Here is a 24,985-nt window from a genome sequence, read left to right as displayed (position 1 = left end):
GCTTTCAGAAGCTCAAGACAGCTTTAACTACAGCATCAGTTCTAGTGTTGCCTTCCGGTTCGGGGATGTATACAGTGTATTGCGACGCTTCACGGATTGGCTTGGGTTGTGTATTGATGCAGGTGATGCGAGTTATTGCATATGCTTCATGTCAGCTGAAGCCCCATGAGAAGAATTAACATGTGCACGATTTAGAGTTGGCCGCGATTGTTCATGCTCTTAAGATCTGGAGGCATTACCTTTATGGGGTGTCCTGTGAGGTTTACACTGATCATCGCAGATTGCAGCATTTGTTCAAGCAAAGGGATCTTAATTTGAGGCAGCGCAGATGGCTTAAGTTACTGAAGGATTATTACATCACTATTCTTTATCATCCGGGCAAGGCGAATGTGGTCGCGGATGACTTGAGCAGAAAGGTAGAGAGTATAGGTAGCTTGGCATTCATTTCAGCAGAGAAGAGACCACTAGCCTTGGACATTCGGTCCTTGGCTAACAGACTTGTGAGGTTGGATATTTCAGAGCCCATCTGAGTTCTTGCATATGTTGTTGCCCAGTTTTCACTATTGGAGCAGATCAAGGCTCGACAGTTTGATGATCCGCACTTGGCAGTTCTCGGAGAGACGGTACTACAGGGAGGTGCCAAGGAGGTTTCTATTGGCAAGGAGGGTGTTCTGCGACTCCAGGGTCATCTATCTGTTCCTAATGTCGATGATGTGAGAGAGAGGATTCTAGAGGAGGTGCACAGTTCTCGATATTCCATTCACCTAGGTGCTACAAATATGTATTGCTACCTGAAGCAATAGTTTTGGTGGCGGCGGGTGAAGAAAGACATAGTTGAGTATGTAGTTAGATGCCTGAATTGCCAGCAGGTTAAGTATAAGCACCAGAGTCCAGGAGGCCTACTCCAACAGATGACTATACCCGAGTAGAAGTGGGAGCGCATCACTATGGACTTCGTAGTTGGGTTGCCGCGGACCTTGCGGAAGTTTGATGCAGTTTGGGTCATTGTAGACAGATTGACCAAGTCAGCACACTTCATTCTAGTTGCAACTACTTATACTTCAGAGAGGTTGGCCCAGATTTATATTCGGGGGATAGTTCGGTTGCACAGTGTGCCTGTTTCTATCATATCAGACAGAGGCCCTCAGTTCACTTCGCATTTCTGGAGAGCCGTACAGAGTGAGTTGGGGACCCGTGTAGAGCTCAGCACTGCGTTTCATCCACAGACCGACGGGCAGTCAGAGCGGACAATCCAGATCTTGGAGGACATGCTTAGAGTATGTGTGATTGACTTTGGGGAACAGTGGGATCAGTTCTTGCCTTTGGCCGAGTTTCTTTAAAACAACAGTTATCAATCCAGCATCGAGATGGCTCAATTTGAGGCTTTATATAGTCGGTGATGTCATTCTCCTGTCGGGTGGTTTGAGCCCAGCTAGGCTAAGTTATATGGTACTGATTTGGTGAAGGATGCTTTGGAAAAGGTAAAGTTGATTCAGGAGCGACTTCACACAGCACAGTCCATACAGAAGAGTTACGCGGATCAAAAGGCGCGTGATGTGTCATTTATGATAGGCGAGAAGATTTTCTTGAAACTCTCGCCGATGAAGGGGATCATGAGATTTGGGAAGAAGGGCAAGTTGAGCCCAAGGTTTATAGGCCAATTTGAGGTGTTGAGGCGGGTTGGGGAGGTTGCTTATGAGCTTGCTTTACCTCCCAGCCTATCAGGGGTTCATCCGGTTTTTCACTTGTCTATGCTCCGGAAGTATCACGCCGACTTGTCACATGTGTTAGACTTCAGCACTATTCAGCTAGATGAGATCTTGGGTTATGATGAGGAGCCAGTTGCCATTGTTTCTAGGCAGGATCGCCAGTTAAGATCCAAGAGGATTTCTACGGTAAAGGTTCAGAGGAGGGGCAAACCAGTCGAGGAGGTGACCTGGGAGTCCGAGGATTACATGCGGAGTAGATATCCACATTTATTCAGCACTTCAGGTATAATTCTAAACTCGTTCGAGGACGAACGTTTGTTTAAGAGGTGGAAAATGTAACGACTCAACCGGTCGTTTTGCTTCTAGAACCCCTTTCCCCTAAATAAGGCTTCCCGTATGTGCTTTTACTGTTTTATGATTTGCGGGGATGGTCGGTTTAGGATTTGAAAGGGTTCTGGTTGAAATCGGAATACTTGGTTTCTTAAGGTTGGCTTAAAAGGCCAAGTTTGACTTTGGTCAACATTTTGAGTAAACAACCTCGGAATCGGGATTTGACTGTTCCAATAGGTTCGTATGATAATTTTGGACTTGGGCGTATGTTCGGATCGGGTTTTGGATGACCCAGGAGCATTTTGGCGCTTAATAGTGAAAGTTGGTTCTCAAAGGTTTTAAAAGTTCTTTAAATTTGGTTGGGAGCGATTTTGGTGATATCGAGGTCTAAAAAGAATTCCAACATAGGGAATAGTTCCATAATATTATTTAAGACTTGCACGTAAAATTTGGTGTCATTCCGAGTAGTTTAAGTATGTTTCGGCGCATTAGAAGTAAATTGAAGAACTTGAAGTTCTTAAGTTTGATTCGATTGGTTTTGGGCTGTGATTCTTAGTTTTAGTGTTGTTTCGGGCATTCCGAGAGTTCGAGCGAGTCTGTTTTATGATTCTAAACTTGTTGGTATGTTCGGGCGGGCCCCCGAGTGTCGATTGGACGAGGCTCGGACCAAGTTGGGAGCATAGAGCCACAGCTGAAGCTCCCAGATCTGTCATAATCGTACCTGCACTTGGCCAGCCGCAGGTGCGAGCCACGAGCCGCAAAAATGGGAGATCAAGGGTAGCCCAGGAACCGCAGATGCAGAAGATTAGGCGCACTTACACGACCGCAGGTGTGAGAACTTTGGTCGCAGGTGCGACTAGGCCCGCAGAAGCGGCCCCTTTTGTCTGCAAATACGGAGACTGGACAGGTGAGGGAAAAGTGCATCTGCGAGGAATTTGCCGCAGGTGCGAGACCGCAGATGCGGCCAAGGCACCGCAGGTGCGAAAGTCGTTAGGCAGTGAGGGTTCATTTAATATAGACTTAGACCATTGTTATTACATTTTCTCTCACTCTTGGGAGATTTGAGAGCTTTGAAGGAGGGGATTTCGACCTAACTTTATGAGGTAAGTAATTTATACTTAATGTGAGTTTAATACATAGATTATGCGCAGATCTTAATAAAAAAATTTGTAGAAATCATGGGTTAGATGAAAAAATCTAGGTTTTGATTAAAATGGGATTTTACCACGAAAATGATTAGGGAACTTAGTGAAAATTATATATTATATTCCTAAGGTTATGGGTAACAACTTTCTTCAAAAAATTTCCGAAATCCGGGTGTGTGGGCCTAGTGGTGAATTTTAGGAATCTTACAATTTTGGTTGGGTAATCACTTTAATAGTGGATATATGAACTTTTGAGTAATAGATTGATCGATTTATATAATGTTTGGCTAGTTCCGAGTCGTTTGGCATCAAATTAGAGGTTTGAGCGCATTCTTAAATTAGGAAGTAAGCTTTGAGACGAGATAAGTCTCTTTTCTAACCTTGTAAGAGGGAACTTACCCCATAGGTGAACTTAATTGATATGTGTTGATTATTTGTGGGGGCTACGTACGCACGAAGTGACGAGAGTCCGTACGTAGCTACTATTCCTGTTTATGTCCGGGTAGGTTTAGGTTTAAACCATGCTTGTGGACACTGTTATTTGATTATATTTGTTGATTGTATCAAATGGAACTGAGTTAAGTATTTTTAAGGATTTAAAAGCTTCAAGTTGAATTTTATTTATTTTGAAAAGAATCAAGGAAGGGTTATGATTTATTTATAAATTTATATTTGACCGTGTCGCATGTATGATTCACGAGTGGGGTAATAGATGCATCTATGGTTCACGTCGTTCGACCCTCGGTAGTGCACAGTTTACATTATATTGGATCGGGCCAAACGTCCTCGGTGCTATTCATGTGTGATAATAGAACTGGAAGTTCCTTTCATAATCGGTATAAATTCATTGTTTATGTGATCAAATATTTTAAAGTAAAGAAGTGATTCAAGCTCTTAGATATTTCTGAAGACTTGTTCAGTTATTTTTTGTTCTGAGTCTTATTGTTGTATATTATGCTTAATTAGAATTTCATATTATCATGTTATTGGCCCTAGTAAGTGTCGGAGTCGACCCATCGTCACTACTTCTTCGAGGTTAGACTAAATACTTACTGGGTACATATTATTTATGTACTCACGCTACACTTTTGTACTTAATTATACAGGATATAAGGCAGGTGCATCTGGTTACCAGTCTGGTGCGCAGATTTGATCCCCATCTCGAGACTTCACGGTGAGCTGCCTTCCGAGCCGTTCTGCAGCAGCTGGAGTCTCCCTTGTGTTTTTATTTTTTTCTGTCTATTTCATTTCAGATAGTAGGCTAGTGTCCATTTGTATATTCTACTAGATTGCCCACATACTTGTGACACCAGGTCTTAGAACAAACACTAGTAGACTTATAATTTTGGATTTGTTTGCATGATTACGATTTGTACTCGTTTGCTTCCGTTTAATTATGTCACATTCGCAAATTTCTAATTCTCTTTAAAAAATGAGGAAATGTTATCCACTTAGTATTTTGTTTAAACGGGAAACCATTAGTTTGATCTGTGTTGGCTTGCCTAATAATGGTGTTGGGCGCTATCACGGTCTAAGATGGAATTGGGTCATGACAGCAATAGACATCTATCAGTGAGCGGTAGTTAGTTAGAATTAAATTAAGCCAAAGTTAGAGAGTTAGTTAATGTGTATAAATAGTAGCCTATGTTTAATTTTTCTACATTGTAGCACCATATTTCAATCTAGAGAGAATGAATTCTTCGTTCCATGTTCCTCATCTTCTTCGTCTCATTTGCTAGACTCCATAGCTGAGCTTCATTAACATGGTATCAGAGCTCGGGTAATACTCATTGACTCAGAGATTTAGGAGAAGCAAATGAAGAATTTCTTCAATCGAGCTAATGTTCAAATCAATGACTTAGGGCAACCTTTTGTCTCTGAAAGAATCTCGATTTTTTGTGAAGTTTGGTACTCAACTAAAGAAATTGAGGTGTATCTGTACTATAATCTATTACTTGATTACTACAATGACAATTGAAGAAAGTGAATCTTATGCAACTGTTGTGGCTACTCCAACAATGCATGATCATAATGTAGACCTAGTTCATCACAATCATCCCATGTATATTCATCCGTCTGACACTAAAGGTACAGTTCTTATTTCAATTCAACTTCGAAGTTCTAAACATTACTCATTTTGGAGTAGATCAATGAAAATCGTGTTGTATGGCAAAAATAAACTTGGTTTTGTTTGAGGAACATGTAGAAAACACATGTTTGACCCTAGTTTGCATGAATTATGGGATAAATGTAATGCTATTATGTTGGCCTGGATAATGAATAACGTGGATACAAATTTACTTAGTTCTGTGATTTATGCCTCGGATGCTCACAAAGTCTAGGAAGACCTTCAAGATAGACTTGACAAAGTTAATGCATCTAGATCTTTCTACTTGCATAAAGAAATTGCAAAGCTAACTTAGGGTCTGTTATCTGTGTCTGAGTATTTCTCGAGGCTTTAGGATGAATATGAGGCCTTAGTTCCTCCCCCTTCATGTGGTTGTCCAGAGTCAAAGTAGAATGCAGAACATTATCAGCTTCAAAAACTGTATCAGTTTCTTACTGGCCTAAATGATTATTATGATAATGCTAAGGATCAAATTATTATGACTAGATAAATTCCTAACATAAATCAAGCATATGAAATGATTATCAATGTTGAGAGTCAGAGGGTTAATGCCATTGTTGGTGTTGGTGAGCCTATAGCCTTGTTGAGTAACAAAATCCCCTCTGGAAGTTATAATCGTGGCTTTAAGCCTATAACCAATTTTGGAAAGTCATATATTCAATGTGATTATTGTCATTTTAAAGGGCATACTAAAGAGAACTGCTACAAGCTTCATGGTTACCTCATTAATTTTAAAGGAAAGAAAGGAGGGGGAGATCATCCTCATTCTAAAGTCTCAAATGCACATAATGCCAACATTACCTCAAGAAATCACTCATCTGATTCATCTGGTTCACATGGGATCACTTCTGGTGTGGTTCCATCCCAATCTCCAGCAGCTGGTATTCCTTTAGCTCCTTTCTTCATCCAGGATCAATACAATCATATCTTGTAGATGCTGAACAATGGAAAACAAGTTGAAATTTCAGCAACAATGAATATAACAGGTACTATAACAACATTTATGTCTCACTTAGCGAGTGTAGTGATTGGATCATAGAAATAGGTACTACTAATCATATAACTCATAATCTGAATTTGCTGAGCAATATTCAAGAACTATCAGAGGGTGACAAAAATAAAGTTCAACTTCTTAATGGTGAACATGTCTCTATTAATCACACTGGTGATCTCTCATTATTCAAGGATAAGTCAGTACACTATGTGCTCTAGATTCTAGATTTCAAATTCAATCTGATGTTAGTTCCAAAGGTTACAAAAGAGTTAGGATGTTTGGTTGCTTTTTCCCGATTTCTGTATATTTCAAGAACTATTCACTAGGAAAGTGATACGGATTGATAAAGAAGAGCATGGTTTCTACATTCTGGAGCCCAGTGAACAAGAAGATCCCAAGCAACTATTAGATCTTGAGCTTGTTCATTTTATTCCCTCAGTAAATACAATTGTTAGTGATCACATTGGAAATAATAATACTGCCGGAAATAAGAGTGCTACTGAGAACCTTGATGCTACTTTTATGTGGCATAAGAGATTAGGTCATGCACCTCTAAGAGTTTTGAAGAAGATAGGAAGCCTACATAATGCTCAGTTGAAAGAACATTTTTTTAAGGCGTGTCCTGTTGCTTAGCAAACCAGAATTCCATTTTCTCTTAGCAATCTTGTTATATTCAACCTTTTGATATTATACATGCTGATATCTGGGACCATACGGGTTTCCTACTTATGATGGTAGGAGATATTTCGTAACCTTAGTTGATGACTGCTCTAGATTTATCTGGCTATTCTTAATGAATGATAAGGCAGAATCTATTGTGATCTTGAGGAATTTTTTGTTTCTTGTTAAAACTCAGTTCAACAGTGGTATTAAATGTCTAAGGTCAGTAAATGGCACTAAATTCTTAATAGACAGGTAACAGGTCTGTTGCAAAAGTATGGTATTATTCATTAAAGCTTTTGTGTTTATACCCCTAAAGAATATGGTATGGTAGAAAGAAGACATAGGTCTATTCTTGATATGGCCAGGACCCTGAGATTTCAGGCCTTTATTCCACTCAGATTCTGGGGAGAATGTGTCACCACTGTTGTTTATATCCTCAACGGGTTGCCTACTGTTATATTGAAGAGGTATCTCCTTTTGAGAAGTTATTTCACAATGCTCCATATTTGCAACACTTGAGAGCATTTGGGAGATTATGTTATGCCACTAACATGAGGAAGACCGATAAATTTTACCCTAGAGCTATTCATGTTGTTCATTTAGGCTATTCATCTGTCCAGAAAGGGCTATATTATCTATAACCTGTATTCCCGGATCTTCTTTATTAGTAGAGACACTATGTTTAAAGAGGATATATTTCCTTTCAAGCATGTATATACAACTTCCTCTCCCTTATTTCATGTTCTGGAGTTCATAGATGTTGAGGGTCTAGCATTGTAGGATCTTGTTTCCCCTGAATCAACCTCTCTATCTCTTAGCCATTCTGATGTATCTTCTAGTGCTGCTATGCCTCCACTAAGTGAGAACTTTAATCCATATCCACACTCCTCACCTTCTCTTCCACCTGCTGCTACACCTATGTTGAGAAGGTCTTCTAGGCTGACTAAACCTCCCATCTGGATGAAGGACTATGTGGTGCAGTCCAAGGGTTCTTCCTGCCTCATCCTCTCTCAATGTGTTACCTATGACTACTTGTCACCTTCTTATCGGGCCTCTTTTACAGCCTATTCAGCTATTGTTGAGCCCAAATCCTATGCAGAATCCAAGACAGATCCCAAGTGGATTGAGGCTATGAAAGCTGAAATTTCAGCACTAGAAGCCAATCAAACTTGGTCTATTGCTGATCTTCCCCAGGGAAAATAGGGTGTAAGTGTGTATTCCCGGTGAAGTGGAAAAGTATAAGGCTAGACTAATTTCCAAAGGGTATAGCCAGCTAGGAGGTTTAGACTACAAAGATACATTCTCACATGTAGCCAAGATGGTTACTGTGAAGTCTGTGGTGGCTTTGGCTGCAACATCTGGATAGTACATCTTTCAGATGGATGTCCACAATACTTTTCTTCAGGGTGACTTACTTGAAGAAGTGTACATGTACATCCCAGATGGCTTTGCCAGCCAGAGGGAGTTACAGAAGAAGCAGAAGGTTTGTAGACTTCATAAGTCACTATATAGACTTAAACAAGCTCCGAGACAATGGAATCTGAAGCTAACCAGTGCACTGACTGATATGGACTTTGTTCAGTCTCATTATGATTATTCTTTATTCGCACACAAGATAGGATGTGAACTTGTGATTGTGCTAGTATATGTGGATGACCTATTGGTGACAAGCACTAGCTTGGAACTCATTCAGAAAGTAAGAAAAGATCTACAAGCTAGATTTAAGATGAAAGATTTGGGAGAACTAAAATACTTCCTTGGTATTGAGTTCTCTAGATCCAAGGAAGGGATTCTAATGAATCAGAGAAAATATGCTCTTGAGCTAGTGTCAGAATTGGGTCTAGTGATCTCGTCCAATTTCACACCTCAAATCAAGGTTATGAAATGATCGATTGCAATAATAGTACCCAACAAGAGTCGGGATCGATTTTCACAGGGAGCTATATATGGGAGTTAAGAGTATATATTGTAGTATGCGAGTTTGACTATATTAATTTACACTTTCACACATTTGGGTTATTTCTATGTCTAATTTAAAACTAAGATTACAAAGTTAAGAAATAAAATTAAGAATTCTTTTTGTTGTTTTTCAAGTTTTGTAAAAAGCCTAGAGCTATGACCATCACCTAGGTGTTTGCCTAATGGGATCTAAACCTTAATGCTTATTTTATTGATCGGGATGTATTATAGCTATCAACTCTCAATTACCCACTCAATACCTCTTGGTCAGAGAGTGATTTTGCCCAATTTAGGTTTCTCAAGTCCAAATGAGAATTGCACAAAACGGTTGATAAAAGCTCAAGTCGGGTTAGGTTGAACCCTTTAATTGGGATTATCAATCTCTCGATTGACCCAATTTCTTGTTAGCCGAGTTTTTCTAGACTAAGCCTCTCTTTCTCAAGTAGAGACTAAGTCAAATAAACATTAACTAATGTTTGCAACCATTAATTCCACAAATTAAAGCATGAACAAGGCTAAATAATAAACACACAACCATAAACAAGCATTAAGTTAAACACCCATAAGATTTACACACTAGGGTTGGGTCACAACCCTAGTAAAAATCTAGCTACTCATACTTGCAATTGAAGAAATAGAAGAAGAAATACTAATTAAACTCATATTGTAAAATTAAAATGATAAAATCTATGTTAAGTTATCCCAAAATATGAAAAACTACTAAAAGAAGCAAAAATAAACGGCTATTGTAGCTGCTGATGTCAAAAGTTGACCTAATTTTGTGAAACTCTTTTATTTATACAAAACTGACAATTTCGGACAAAAATGCCCCTCGGGAGGTTCTGTGGCCGTACAATTCCATGTGCAATCCGCAAATTTCTTCAACTTGTCAGGAAAAGGAGGTTTGCGGCCGCATAATTCTGATCTGCGGCCGCGAGGCATTCTTTTTGCGGTCCGCAGATTTGTAATTGCGGTCGCAACTTGGTTCTGCGGTCTGCACTTTTACTTCCACGGCCGCAAGGCACTTCTTCTGCGGCCGCACAATTCTTGTGCGGTCCGCACTTCTGAGGGACTTGGAACTTGGAAAATTACACATTCTCTAAACTTTGTTCCTAGCCTAGCTTTTGCGGCCGCACAATTCATGTGCGGTCCACACTTTGCATAAAAGTCTGCTGAACTTTCCTTCATCATTTGCGATCACAGATGAAATTCTGCGGTCCGCACTTTGTGAGCTTTTGTGCCTTTTATTGCCTTGAGTTTAGATTACTCATTTTTTAGTTGGATTTCATCTCGGGAGTCCATCTTCCAATATTCCTGCAATTTAGCACATTTTGTCAATTTCGGGAACACAATTCAATATTTTTAGATTAAAACAAAAGCTAAAAGGAGCTAATAAGTAGTCAAAATCCCCACTTATCACCTAGCAGGTAGTAGAACAGTTGCTACACCTCTTGAGTTTAATCACAAGCACTCTTTTGTGGAATTGGACAGGTTTCTACATGGTAATGAGGGATAAACTGATAGAAAACTAGAGGACAGAAGCAGCTACCAAAGACTAATTGGCACACTATTATACTTGACAATGATAAGGCTTGATATTGCCTTTGTCGTCCAAGTACTTAGTCAGTATATGCATGCTTCTAAACAGTCCCACATGGATGCAGCTATGAGGGTAGTTAGATACATCAAAGGAACAACATGTCTTGGGTTGTTTATGCCAGCAGGTGAAAGCAAAGAAGTGACTCAGATTGGGAGCATGTGTAGAAACAAGGAAGTCAGTAACTGGCTACATGGTGAAGTTTGGGAAGGCTTTGGTATCTTGGAAATCAAAGAAATAAAGTACAGTCTCCAGAAGCTCTGCTGAATCAGAGTTCAGGAGTATGGCATCAACTGTGACTGAGATCACTTGGTTGATTGGATTGTTCAAAGAGCTTGGAGTGGAAGTAAACTTGCCTGTGAAGTTATTTTGCGACAGTAAAAGCTGCAAATTGCAGCTCATCCAATATTTCATGAAGGACAAAACATTTTGATAGTGACTGTCACTTTGTAAGAGAGAGATACAAGAAGGGTAGATACAAACACAACATGTTGGTACCAAGGATCAACTTGCTGATTTACTTACAAAAAGCTTGTGTAGGCCACAACATGATCATCTGGTGAGCAAGCTGGGAATGAAGAATATATTTTATCCCTCAACTTGAGGAAGAGTGTTGAGTCAGTTAGTTGGAAGCAGTTAGTGGAGTGGCATAGACAGCTATCACTAAGATGTTGTTAGTTCGGATTAAATTAAGCCAAAGTTAGCAAGTTACTTAATGTGTATAAATAGTTGCCTATGATTCATTTTTCTGCATTGTAGCACAATATTGAAATTTAGAGAGAATGAATTCTTCCTTCTCTGTTCCTCGTCTTCTTCCTCTCATTTGCTAGACTCCATAGCTGACAAGAAGACATGTGCAGATGTAGCTCTTCGCTAACTGTTCATCCGAACCCAATATATTCGACGTAAAGTGTGTATATATATATATATATATATATATATATATATATATATATATATATATATATATATATATATATAAGTCGATTAAAGTTTCAATAAATATTATATTCAAATCCATAACTTAAAAGTATAATAAATTTAGTGCTAAATATCTTGCAAGTTGAATTCATGAAATTAGTTCTAAATTTGCACCTGACCTCATATACTGATATATGACTACGTCGCTCAATGAAGTGCATGTGCCTTATCAGTTTCAAGCCCCATTAATGATGCAAATTATTCTAAATGGTTGGTTTACTCTCATGTATGGATCGTGCATTAACAGATGAAATTTCATTCCTAGATAGATCAAGGATACCAACACTCAGAATCTGCCAAAGCACCATATACCACTTAGGCTCTTTCTTTACTGTTGAGATTTAGAAATGGGTTGGACTGTGGAGACTTTAACCAAGAAAAATCAGAGGTTTTAGGCTTGCCAGGCCTTTTACAATGTTGAATTTAAGAAAATGTCTTTTTTAGATCTCTTACGTGTAAAAGTAAATCTTTCATGTGTAAAAAAAAAAGGTAGGGTCATAAAACTAAAAACAAGTTTGTAAAAGGCCAAAAAACCAATTGACCCTAAAAATATGAGATGGCCACTGTTCAGGCATGCTATAAGTTTTTAGCTATTATTTATGCAAAAGGAAATAACCATTCTTTAATGCGAAAATAAAATTTGAACAAATATACCCTTAATCAAAATATGGAAGAAAGTTTTAATATTTATCAAGTTCAAACCCCATGATTTGTTATTGGAGTTCAAAAAATCTCTAAGGTGAAATCTCGATACACGATAGTGGAATTTGAAACTTTTAAAGGTAAAAGTCCAATATCTATTTTGGCAATCTTAAAATACTTTTAGCCCTCGGCCATAAATTTTAGTATTTCAAATATTGAACTTTATTTGCATACTTAACTTCAGTATTTAAGTTTAAGTGAAATATTGATCGAAATACTGGTGTGAATGTATATTTCAAGTGGAATATTAGTTTTCTCTGACTAGCGTTGGGATGTAATATAAGATCTACGGGTTTTTTTTCAAATTCTATCCGCTTACTTTAGCTTAGATCCTATATATGTGCTAGAAACAACAACAACAACCCAGTAAAATCTCACTAATGGGGTTTGGGGAGGGTAGTGTGTACGCAGACCTTACCTCTACCCGGAAGGAGTAGAGAGCCTGTTTCTGAAAGACCTTCGGCTCAAAAAAAAATAAAAAGACAAAAGGGACAAAAAGGGAGACAATATTAGTATCACAACAACAATCATAGGATAAATAGGAACACCATAAAATTCAGAAGAAAGATGTAAAGTAAAGGGAGACAATATTAATAAATATTAGTATCACCACAACCGTCATAAGAAAAATAGGAACATCATGAAATCTAAAAGTAAGATGTAAAGCAAAAGCGATAGCTAGTAAATAGGACCTGCACTGAAAAACGAAATAGTAAGCCATAACATTCCCACTAGTTATCTTAGACAAAAATCCTACATGGCTAGTCTCACCATGTTACGAAGTAAAGCACGACTCAACTACCCCTAACCTACAACCTTAATACTCGACCTCCACATTTTCTTATGAAGTATCATGTGCTAGAAAATTATTAATAAATAAGTATAAATAATAGATTTCGAATCCCACTTTAGATATGACATGCCAGTATATGGAAACCAAGAGTTGCAGAGGGAAAAAAGAAGAAAGAATAGAGAAAGCAAATATTTGGCAGAAAACCAAAACTAGTCCAGGAGAAGAAGGACAAGTGCAAAGGACTTGCCCCTAAAATAGCAGAGCCAGCAGCCGATCACTATTCAGTTGTTGCCCGGGGAAACGACAATGACATGTTCAGCCCCCCTTGATTTGGACGTGCCGCTGCAGCTGATTAAAAGTACCAGTAAATACGGCCGGCTTTGCATTTTAAAGATTATCAATAGACAAAACATGTGCAACAAATGGAGTCATACATATGAATCTGGTCTGTGGAAGATACTTATTTTGAAACACAAAATCTTTATTAGATGAATTTATGTTAATGTATATCCAAAATTAGGAAAAGATTTAGAAATGTTAAAATTTGGTTACATCATTAAACACATAGTACTATTTTTCAGAAGATAACTTACATTTTATGTACAAGTTTTAGGTAGTTAAATTTTGGTTATCAGTATTAGTATTACATCCGTATAAGTTATTGAAAGATAACTTGTTATATTAATGGTTGCGTACGAGTTTTTGGAAGTTTCCATTTGATTACATCATTAATTACATGCACACAAGCTTTTGAAAGCATCACTTTCTTCTTCTTTTTTGGGGAGGGGGGTGGGTGGGTTAAGTCTTCAAGGAAGGAAAGGTTAAGTTGAAATATGTTTGATCTAATTATTCGGGTGCACTAATTAAGTGATAGTTTTTCTGGGAAAATAAAAAGATATGCATTTCTGTATCAAGAGAACATGTACCATCATAGTGAACATTGTGATAAATGAGATAGTAATTTTAAATCTATGTGCGAAGGGGAGAAATAAAACTTGGAATTGGCCTTTGACCAATGACCATGGTGGCGGTATAAGAGGTGCATGCACTGACTGGTGTCCTGTTTTAGGCCTGCCTTTAAGAATATAAGAATATTTTCCTCTAAGTTATCAGATTTAATTAATACTACTATATTAAAAAGTACTAAAAGGACATACCTTTTATCCCTTACTGTTCAGGACAACCATACAATCAAGGAATATGTAAGCCAACGACAGAAAAAGAAGAAGAAAGAAGAGATGCACGTAACTTCTTAATATACATCATTTTGAGTACATGCTTTTCAATATAGTGTAAACATAATATGTTTTGACCGCAAAAGAAAGGGAAAACAATAGTTGGAAATTCAAGAAAGAGTACCTTGAAGTTCCCAAGAGTATCTTAGGGTTTCAAAAATTACTTTTTATATATATAGGGGTAAAAGTATAAATATAATAATTTTTAACGGGTTAATGATTTATCCGATAAGAAAATTGAGTAATCTGCCTCCAAACCGTTAAGTCGTTAATTATAAAATCTCAATCCGTTCACCAATCGTTACCCGATAACCCGATACTAATAAGCTAATAAGCAGTTTGATTTTGAACAGCCCTACCTAGGGAGAGGATTGAGAGAGAATTGAAGACTTCAAGATACAAGGATTTGTGATGACTTCCTCCACTTTTAACAAGTAAGTTTTACGACCCTCGGCTCCCTCCCTCCAAGAACTCATCACCTTGCTCTTGGGGTGACTCGAACTCACAACCTCTTGGTTGTGAGTGGAGGGTGCTTACCACTAGAGCAACCCACTCTTGTCTTGATATAAGTTTCAAGAATAATCTAATTAACTGAATTTGTGAATCAATAGGACATTAGAAGTAAATTGCGACCAGAGTTAGATCCTTGATATAAATCTTGCACATTGTCTTGTCGTGACCCTTATTTCTCCCATTGATAAGTACTTAGATGCTCAATTCTCAGTTTTCCTGCCATCAATTTTACTTGTTTAAAATTCTAATCAATTACTTGTGGTTTATAACCGCCTCAATCTCAAGAGTTATTCATCATGAATAGTGTTAAGACAATAATTATTTGAATATTATTTAACTCAAATTCTTATGGACACGATATCTTTCCATACTATATGACATATTTTTATAATTGAATACTTTTCTTTTAATTGACACACTCTTATAGTTACAAGAATGCAATAACATACTTAAAAAATTAAGTTCTAAATGGGCATTTGGACATAAGAATTGTGAAATTTCGGAAAAAAATAATTTTTTTCAAGTAAAAATGATATTTGAAAATTAAAGTTGTATTTGGATATGAATACAATTTGGAGTTGTTTTTGAATTTTGTTAATAATTTGGAGTGAAAATTTCAAAAAACAAAAAAAAAAAGGTCTTTTGGAGATTTTTAAATTTTCAAAAAAAATTCGAAATTTAACTTCAAGTGAAATTTAAAATTTTTATGTCTAAAGACTAATTCCGAAAAAAAGTAAAAAATTTCCAAAAAAAAGAAAAAAAATAATATGGCCAAACGGACCCTAAAGGTACTTCCCGTCAAACATCATATTGAAAATGGAATTTAAGAAATATTTTATTTTTTCCAAAAATAAAAAAGGAACAATCAAATTTCATGAGCTAGAGACTAAGATACGGTTCGGCTGAATTCAGTGACTTTAAATTAAACTCTGTATTTATCTTATAAATTTCTTTCATATGTTAAACTTATTAATTTAGAATCTAATAACTAAAAGAGCTAAAATTTTAACCCCGCCTCTAAATTTAAGAAGTATTCCCTCCATTTATTTTTACTTGTTCACTATTGACTTTGCACACCCTTTAAGAAATAGTAAATAAAGTACATAATTTACTATAATAACTATATTAATTGGTGTATAGTTTTAATGGATTTGGAATAAGTAATTAATACTAAGGACAAAACATGAAAAATAAATTATTTTTCTCTTGATATGCGAAAAATGACAAGTAAAAATAAAAATTTATTTTTAGAATATTTGACAACTAAAAGTAAACGGAGGGAGAAATTTTTTTATTTTCTAAAAATAGAAAAAGAAAGAAAAGAAAAACAAAAGAAGTCCATCTATCCACTATAAAAGGGTGTCCTATCTTTCAAATTTAGAGGTGCATAGACAAAGTTGTTGAGAGGGTTTGTTTGTATTAATAAGTGCACAGTTTTTAAGTGTTGAGAATTTCATCAATGGCGTCCTTCCTCAAGAGAAGATATATTCATGTAATGAAAGCTAACAACAGATTATTTTCAACAGAGACTTTAGCAACAGATTCTGAATCGTCATTTGCTCAGAGACTCAGAGATCTGCCCAAATACCTTCCTGGAACCAACATCAAAACTGAAGTTTCTCAAGTTAGTATTGCAATTATTATTTTGGTTTCTGTTCAATTTTATCTACTCTTTTTGGTACCGCTTCATTATTTATCAGAAAAATTACGAATAAATATGTAATTCTTTCCTAAACCAATTTTACTTTTAGTCGTTAGAATAATTTGATAATTTACAAGTTATTTAATTTATGAATTAAAAATGTGGTTTTTTTTAATTAAAAAAAAATATTGTGTTCAATCACACACACTATCTCATACTATAAAATGAGAGGCATAAAGTTACCGTTGAAAAATCAGTATTTGTGTCCTTGTGAGCATGTGGTGTTCCTTCTCTTGGATCTCTCGCCCAAATGATGGACATCTGCATGGGTCATCGCTTTTTTCATGTTTCTAAAATTTATGAAAGTATAGTTAATTCTTTTTGGTTTTTCAAAGGTAGTGTTCGGTAATTATATTGGAGTTCAGATTAATTCGAACTCGAGATAAGTAAAATGTTATTCATCCTACTACAATTTTTTGTCGTGAAAGTCTAGTAAATGATGTAACCTAGTGATCAATGGGGTGGGGAGAATAATGAGGTCTCAAGTTTAAGCTAGCGTTTGGTCATAGATTCTTAAATTTATTTTTAAAAAATCTGATTTGGTTTGAAGATGAAAAACTGTTTGAACATAATTTTTTAAAATATATTTTACTTTATTTTAAAAAAAAATATGAAATGTGACTTATACCCCTAAGCTCTAAAAACTATCAAGAATACTCAACAATACCAAACAAACAAACTTGCTAATCTTGTATATGCAGAATCTTCATCGATGTTATTAATTATCATTATTACAGACCATAGTCCTGAACATAAATAAGTTTGACACAAAATTATCATTTTTATAATGAACTACATAACACACTTTCTTAAAACCATAACCTGATATTTTAATATCAACTGTTAATAACACGATTACTAGCTACTATAATTCGTCAAATTGCAATAATATTACAAGATCCATCAGTCGAAAAGAAAATAATTGTAGGAATTAGCTGGTGGTTAGTTGGGTCATAATAGATGGTGGACTTTTTTATAAAATACAAAAAGTTTGGGGTATTTTTAAAAATTGTTAAAGAATCCAACGGTGATATTTTGGGCCAAATCAATGACCCGACCTTGGACAGATGAACTATTTATGGTTTTAGGTTATTTGCAGGAATAATTTTAAAAAACTTTATATTCTTAATATAATCTATATTTATATATATATATATATATATATATATATATATATATATATATATATATTAAAAGAATAAAGTTACCATATATAATTGGTATTCTGGCCAAGCCAAGTGGCAAGCTAATAAATGTCAATAGTATATGGTAACTTTATTCTATATTTGACTATGTTAGTCGGAAAAAAAAAATTATATATATATAAACTGAATTTGAATTAAAAGATAATTTTGAATTTATAGATAAAGTTTTAAAATTCGAATTTAAATTAAAAATAAAAATTTATTTATCATGTTATCATACTTAATCCGGTTAATGATCATATGCAATCAGGTTAGGAACTTTTGTTATCTTTTCCAATTATTTAAATATTACTTCGCCTCTAGCAAAAAAACCTACTTTATATAACTATAAAACTCTTTCACATTTAAAACCCTATAATTATAGTTCTTTAAAACACTGTAACTAGATTTGAATAAAGCGAATTTCTTTTAAAATAAATGTAATATACAGAGTACACGTCTATGTTTATCTAAATAACAAAAAAGAGTTTAAAAATCGAATAAAAGTTTACTTACATATATAATGAAGTAAACGTACATACTAGAGAAAGTAACATCACAAAAATCAGTCAATATTAAAAAAAAGTTATTTTTTTCTTTTCTTTTTGAAGAATATTTATTTGAAGAGTCAATTTATATAAATGGACATCAAACAAATAACAAAACTTTGGCTATACAATTGCTATCATTAATTTCAATTTAGCACATTCTAAGAATTGAATGGTATAAGCTGAAACCCCTTCATTTAGCTGCAGTTAATCCAATATTGCAAGGGTATAATATTTTTTTCATTGAAGAATATTAGTTTTGAATCATTAGATTATGTGAAAAGTTTTTTTTTTCTCGAACTCAATAAGAGAGATATTGGTTTCTAATTGATAGTTTCTATAATGATTTTCAAGTGTAACAAAGAGTATATTAAAAAATAAAATGGTATGACGTGAAATATTTTTTTTAAATGTAAACAAATTATTTCGAAAAAACACATTACTTTTTTCTACTTCAAAGATAATAAAAAATAAGATATTTTTAAACATTAGTAGAGAGTTTTTAAAATTATTATAATAGAAGTCATATCATGGATAAACTCAAAAAACCGAAATCTTATGGAATATTTACATAAATATCCGGTCATATTTATTGTTTACTTTTTATAGCTAATATAAATAGATGATATATCAACAATACACGATTATACACATATTATATATGGATTATATATAAATTACACATCCTTCAATTTTTGAATTTAAGTGGTCGTGTGAGCACCTATTTAGGCTGATTAAATAAAGCCAAAAGAAAAATATGAAAGAATTTCAACCAAAGACTAAAAATATAAATAAAGTTCTTATGTAGACAATTTCTATTAAAACTCATCCTTTTATAGTGAAATAAATTATTTTTTTGTAACAAAAGAAAGAATGACATAAAAAATAGGATAAAAGAAAATAAATATTGAAAATAATGTATGAAAGATCTAAAAATCAGAAATAAGAGATGACAACGAATTTCTTCTTATGTTTCATATTTGTTGAGTATAAAAAATTTGGAAGCTAATCTTATCGATTTCAAATATTATTTTCAACTCAAATACATAGATTATTAGATAAGGATATCTTAGAATATTTTTTTTTTGTTTACATTGTGTGTTGTTTTTAAAAAATTACTATTACTAACAAACTGATATGATATTTGAATTTAAATGCAATTTGAGTACTTTGCATTGAGGATAGGCCAAGTATGGTATCGAAAAATAAACTACTTGATAATTTTAAGACAATATATGCAATGTTATATTATAACAATCAACTAATTTAACATTTAATGATTCAAAGAGCAAATTGTTTGTATATATAGGGTATTAAAAATTCAAAATTTGTGACTAGAGAAATCAATAAACTTAAAATGGAGTCATACTGAAATCAAGTTTTTCCGGCTAAAGAAATATTTAAATTTTTAGATAGCCGATTAAAGTGAATTTTAAATTAAGGATAATATCTTCACTTGCATCATACCAAATAAGAGTTCAAGTCGTAGTAAAAGAGTCACGGCGTAATCAAAGAATCGTTTATATTGTATCAACCTTTGTGCTTTGTCATAAATATGAATTATTATTTCGCTTTGTGGCTATTTTTAGGTTCTAATGACCCCAATGAGAATAGTGCAAAAATAAAATTATCACTACGAGATTTGAGAAAATGTTAGTCTTTTTTCATGTAGTGTTTCTTAATTAATATCTAACGATTATCTATAATTATTTAGAATGTTTAAATTTTAAGGTTATTTACATATAATTCAAATAACTCTGATATTTAACATGGTTAATGTCAATTGTCAAATATCAAAATGGAGTCATACTGGAAAAAAAAATTTACTGGCTAAAGAATTTTTAAAATTTTTAGATAGCCAACTAAAATGAGTTTTGAATTAAGGATAATATTTTCACTTACATTATTATAAAAATAATTATTATTGAAAAATGAAGTTTTAGAAACTGAAATCTTAAAAAAGAAATATTTTTAAGAGATATCAACACACCAAATAAGAGTTCAAGTAGTAATAAAAGAGGCAAGTCGTATCCAAAAAGTCATTCACAATCTCAATATTTGATTGTTTTGCCATAAATATGAGTTATTATTTTTTGATTCGTGACTATTTTTAGGATCCAATGACACCGGCGAGAATGGTATCAAAAAAAGAAAAATAGAAGAAATGGTTAATTTTTTTTATGTAATGTTTTTTATTAATATCCAATGATTATCTATATTTACCAAGAAAGTTTAAATTTTAAGATTATTTATATATAATCCAAATAACTTAAATATTTGACATGATTAGTGTCTGCTCATCCGCTGTGCTAATACTAGTTTAATGTGTTATAGCAATTAATTTATTCTTTTTTAGATGACCAATCAATAATAATTCTAATAGAATATTACATAAAGCAAATGGATTAGGTGGTTGTGTTTGTTCGGCGTGCTTTGTCGGAACTTTGCCTTCAGACTTTGAATGTTCTCTTTCTGAATTTACGTGATTTTTCTTTCTTTTCTTTTTTAATATTTTTTCCTTTTATTAATTGTTCTTTTCCTATTTGTCTTTTTATCAGAAGGTCATTTTTGGCAATTTTGTGTTTAGTTTTTAAGTTAAGTTGTTTTCATCACTTGTTACTATTTGGAAAAATATTTTGGTCCATAAACCTTAACCATCACTAACAAATAACCTTACCATAATGTTCTGATTCATTCGCAAATTCAGTATTGAAATCAGAAATTCTACTATAGGGATTAAAAATATACAAGAATGTCACACCTAATTTGAACATATTACATTAAAAGCTATTCTATGCGAAGGAAATTCAATAATTTATATGTATACAAAAATATTGTTCTTACTCTACTTGTGCCATATAAAATTACGATGAAGCAAATTCAATTGATACCTTCAGAGGATGTAGTTCCACCCACAATTAAATAGAAAGTGAGGACATCATTTGTTTATGTGATGGAATTGTTTTCTTTTCATGATAAATTTATGTGATGGATTTTTTCTTTTCTTGATAAGCTTATGTAATGAATTTGTAATATTTTTCAAAATTCAGCTCATTGGAAAAACACCATTAGTTTATCTTAACAAAGTGAGTGAAGGATGTGGTGCTTATATTGCTGTTAAACAAGAGATGATGCAGCCTACTTCTAGTATTAAGGACCGGTAAATTTTTGGGCTTGTGACTTTCAACAACTAAAAAACCTCTTTCATTTCTATATTTTTATTTTGATATTAATTTTTTTTCCATTTTGACCAGACCGGCATTTGCTATGATTAATGATGCAGAAAAGAAAGGCTTAATCTCACCTGGGGAAGTAAGTAAACATGCTTCTTCTTTTTTTTCTTTTTTTCTTTTCAAAATACTTCATTCATCTTTGCCCACGAAGTTCAAGATGTTAGTTTGACTTGCATATTGTATTAATGATTAGTCCACGAAAATACATGTAATAGTTGAAAAGTTAGTTAAGAGGGAATCTCACATCAAAATTTTAAATCTTGAAAAGTTTAGTTAAGTATTTGAAAGATTGAAAATGTAGCATGTATCAAATATTTTGGTAAAGAGAGTGTTAAGTACTTCTCTAGTCCCAAATATTAGTCGTTTTCCAAACCGAATTGGTTCGAAAATATTTGAACAAGAAGCATTTACTACTTTTTTTTCAAACACCATCTGTATTTTAGACAAACTCTTTGATTAAGACTATTAAATGGCTTTCTATAAAGGGGTATACAGAAATTTTATAAGGCTTACAGTATGGACCGAAAAAGTAGTATTAAACTAGAACTTCTGCATATACTTTATTTGTCGATCGTTCAGATTAACTTGATGTTTTTATTTGCATAGATTTTGCTTCTGATCTATTTTATGTATAATATGCAGACAACACTAATTGAGCCAACATCAGGGAATATGGGAATAAGTATGGCGTTTATGGCGGCCATGAAAGGCTATAAAATGGTTTTAACAATGCCCTCCTACACGAGCTTGGAGAGGAGGGTATGCATGAGAGCATTTGGAGCTGATTTAGTAATCACTGATCCAACTAAAGGAATGGGAGGAACTGTTAAGAAGGCTTATGACCTTTTGGAATCGACACCTAATGCTTTTATGCTTCAACAATTCTCCAATCCTGCCAATACCCAAGTACCTCTCCATCTTCTTTCTAAATTTTCTATTAAGGGAAACTGTTCAAAATTGCCCCTTTATGATATGAAATATCTTACTTTTACCTTCTGTTATACTTTGAAATCATTCATACTCTTGACATTAGCAAATCATCTCATATATGTCTTGACGTTAACGGAACTTTAGCGTGGAATGAGTGATTCCACAGTCAAAATATACTTTTGGAGTTGAAGTAATCGCTAGTTTAGGAGACTTACAGTAGTTCTCCAAAGCAAGTGGATCGGGTGCAACAACCTGACTCGAATCATTGGTTGTCGGGAATCCTCACATGGTGGATGATACCCCTAAAACCCTCCACGGTCTAAAACCCTCTTGATTTTGATGCAGAGAACTACTAACCCTAGCTACCCTTTGTTCTGTGTTTTAGTCTCCAAATACCCATTATGGTGTTTATATAGACTATACCTACGGTTAGGGTTAAATTACTTAATAGGTCAGCTTATCAGCCAGCACCAGTTATGGGTGTACTAGGCCCAAAAGGCTATTTTTTCCAATAGGACAAAAGGTTCAAATTTATTCTTCTACTTTTGACTATTGTTTAATATCACCGTCCATTATACTTCGGTTAGGGTCATACTGGAGTAGGATCGATGGCAAATAAGTGACAATTTGCCAACGACAAGGGTGTGAATGGTTCCAAAGTATAACAAAGTTAAATTAAAATATTTCGTAAATATTTCTTTAGAAACTAATTTATCAAATCTTATTTCTAGAGTTTCTACTAATATAGGCCATTTCAACATTGACATTGTACACAGGTTCATTTTGAGACAACTGGCCCTGAAATATGGGAAGATACTCGGGGTAATGTTGACATTTTTGTCATGGGAATAGGAAGTGGAGGAACTGTCTCTGGTGTTGGGCAGTATTTGAAATCCAAAAATCCTAATGTCAAGGTAAATATATATCATCTTTTTATCTGTGAATGTTCCTATGAGCTTAATCAGTACTGTAACATCATGTTTATATATTCTGCTGTCTTGCTAGATATATGGAATTGAGCCAACAGAAAGCAATGTATTGAATGGTGGAAAACCAGGTAATTGACTTGACTTTCTATCATTTACTATTCAGCATACTCAAGAGGGGAATATAACTAGAAAATTGTTGCAAATAACATATCACAAACAAATCCTGGCCCCCTTTCTTTTCATTTCTTGTGGCATGAGTAGTATTTGTTTTACAAAGATTTCTAAATCTTTTTTATACAGGTCCTCATCACATAACTGGTAATGGGGTTGGATTCAAGCCTGATATCCTAGACATGGATGTAATGGAAGAAGTTCTAATGGTATGTTGAGTTCTTAATTTCATTCCATGCATACCAGAAGAATTATGTGATTCAGAGTTTTGCTTAAATGGAACTACGGCCAGATAGATAGCGATTCAACTTAATCTAATACTTTCGACACGGAACATAGATATATATGTTAAAAATCACTAGAATTTCAATAGATATTAAATTCTGAACCCATAATTAGAAGTGCAACGAATCAAGTTTAATCTTGGGTCCGCCTCTAATAGCTCGTCATTTTGGTAATTGGTACATGACCATATTTGTTGTATTGCAGGTTTCAAGTGAAGAAGCAGTAAATATGGCTAGGGAATTGGCGTTGAAGGAAGGGCTTATGGTAAATTAGTTTATGCTATATCACTCTCTTATTTTTGATGAAATATGATGGATCTTTTTGTCCATATTAAATGGAATTATATGAATAGTAGTAAAGGGACATGGTTAGTGACGATTCATATATCCGACGCCATAATAGTAGTGATAGTTGTTGTATGATTAGTACAAGTCGGTTATGATTGCTTTATGTTATAGAAAATGAACCTTTGTTGTATAGGTCGGGATATCATCAGGAGCTAATACAGTAGCAGCGCTTAGACTCGCCAAAAAACCAGAAAACAGAGGCAAACTCATTGTGGTATGAATATATAAGCTGCTTTAATATACTCTCTTTAATGTTCTCTTTTTCCGTTATGTTGAATTTCTTGGTTTGGAATTTCAGACAATACATCCAAGTTTTGGAGAGAGGTACTTGTCATCTGTCCTGTATCAAGAGCTTAGGAAAGAGGCAGAGAACATGCAGCCTGTTCAAGTTGATTAATGTCCTTTTACAATAATATATACTAGTAGTCAAACTGGTACAAGGAAATATATGTACTACCTGGAAACATTCACTCAAATGATGTTTCTGCATAAAGTGATAATGGAAATTCAATTTTTCTGAATCTTGCTTTTGCTCATAATGGTGTTGTGCCATGGTAGTATGTATAGGTCACGGGTTCGAGCCGTGGAATCAGCCTTTTAGTAGTTATTTGCCATGGTAGTATGCTTTGCTTATTATCATGTTATTTGTTCTTAAATAAGTTTAAGTTTCATTAGTAGACTGGTACTATATATACTACAATGGGTCAAAAGATAGCTCGAACTCTCAGACCTATAAACCAAAACATTCGTGGGGGAGGGTAGGGGGACAACTCCAAGGAATCTTTTTTTGTTTCATATGGTATTTGACACCAGTTTTGAAGTTCTGACTAATTCAAATTCGCGCCGCAGGCCCATTAAAGGAGAAAGTGCTCCCTATTAGGATTTTTCTTTTCATTCCAAAATTCAA

At 34.3% G+C, this 24,985-nt stretch overlaps 2 protein-coding genes across 2 annotated transcripts; both read left to right on the top strand.

Moving 5' to 3' along the window:
* Positions 1 to 7,179: 7,179 nt before the first annotated feature.
* On the top strand, positions 7,180 to 8,172 carry LOC138897204 (uncharacterized). Its single transcript, XM_070183165.1, has 2 exons — positions 7,180 to 7,188; positions 7,750 to 8,172. The coding sequence occupies exons 1-2, from the start codon at positions 7,180 to 7,182 to the stop codon at positions 8,170 to 8,172; spliced, it is 432 nt and encodes a 143-aa protein (XP_070039266.1).
* A 7,954-nt stretch (positions 8,173 to 16,126) lies between these two features.
* LOC104117492 (bifunctional L-3-cyanoalanine synthase/cysteine synthase 1, mitochondrial) lies at positions 16,127 to 24,599 on the top strand. Its single transcript, XM_009628553.4, has 10 exons — positions 16,127 to 16,373; positions 21,234 to 21,343; positions 21,438 to 21,495; positions 22,059 to 22,322; positions 23,123 to 23,260; positions 23,352 to 23,403; positions 23,576 to 23,655; positions 23,936 to 23,995; positions 24,212 to 24,292; positions 24,377 to 24,599. The coding sequence occupies exons 1-10, from the start codon at positions 16,209 to 16,211 to the stop codon at positions 24,473 to 24,475; spliced, it is 1,107 nt and encodes a 368-aa protein (XP_009626848.1). The 5' UTR covers positions 16,127 to 16,208; the 3' UTR covers positions 24,476 to 24,599.
* The last annotated feature ends 386 nt before the right edge of the window (positions 24,600 to 24,985 follow it).

This window comes from Nicotiana tomentosiformis, chromosome 8 (genome assembly GCF_000390325.3).
Source record: "Nicotiana tomentosiformis chromosome 8, ASM39032v3, whole genome shotgun sequence".
NCBI lineage: Eukaryota > Viridiplantae > Streptophyta > Magnoliopsida > Solanales > Solanaceae > Nicotiana > Nicotiana tomentosiformis.
The sequence above is the reverse complement of the archived record's forward strand: the minus strand, read 5'-3'. Positions and strand labels throughout refer to the sequence as shown.

Coding starts and splice junctions, on each gene's coding strand:
- LOC104117492 (XM_009628553.4), top strand. CDS start 16,209: ATGGCGTCCTTCCTCAAGAGAAGATATATTCATGTAATGAAAGCTAAC. Junction 23,996..24,211: donor CGTTGAAGGAAGGGCTTATG/GTAAATTAGTTT, acceptor TTTGTTGTATAG/GTCGGGATATCATCAGGAGC. Junction 24,293..24,376: donor ACAGAGGCAAACTCATTGTG/GTATGAATATAT, acceptor TTGGAATTTCAG/ACAATACATCCAAGTTTTGG.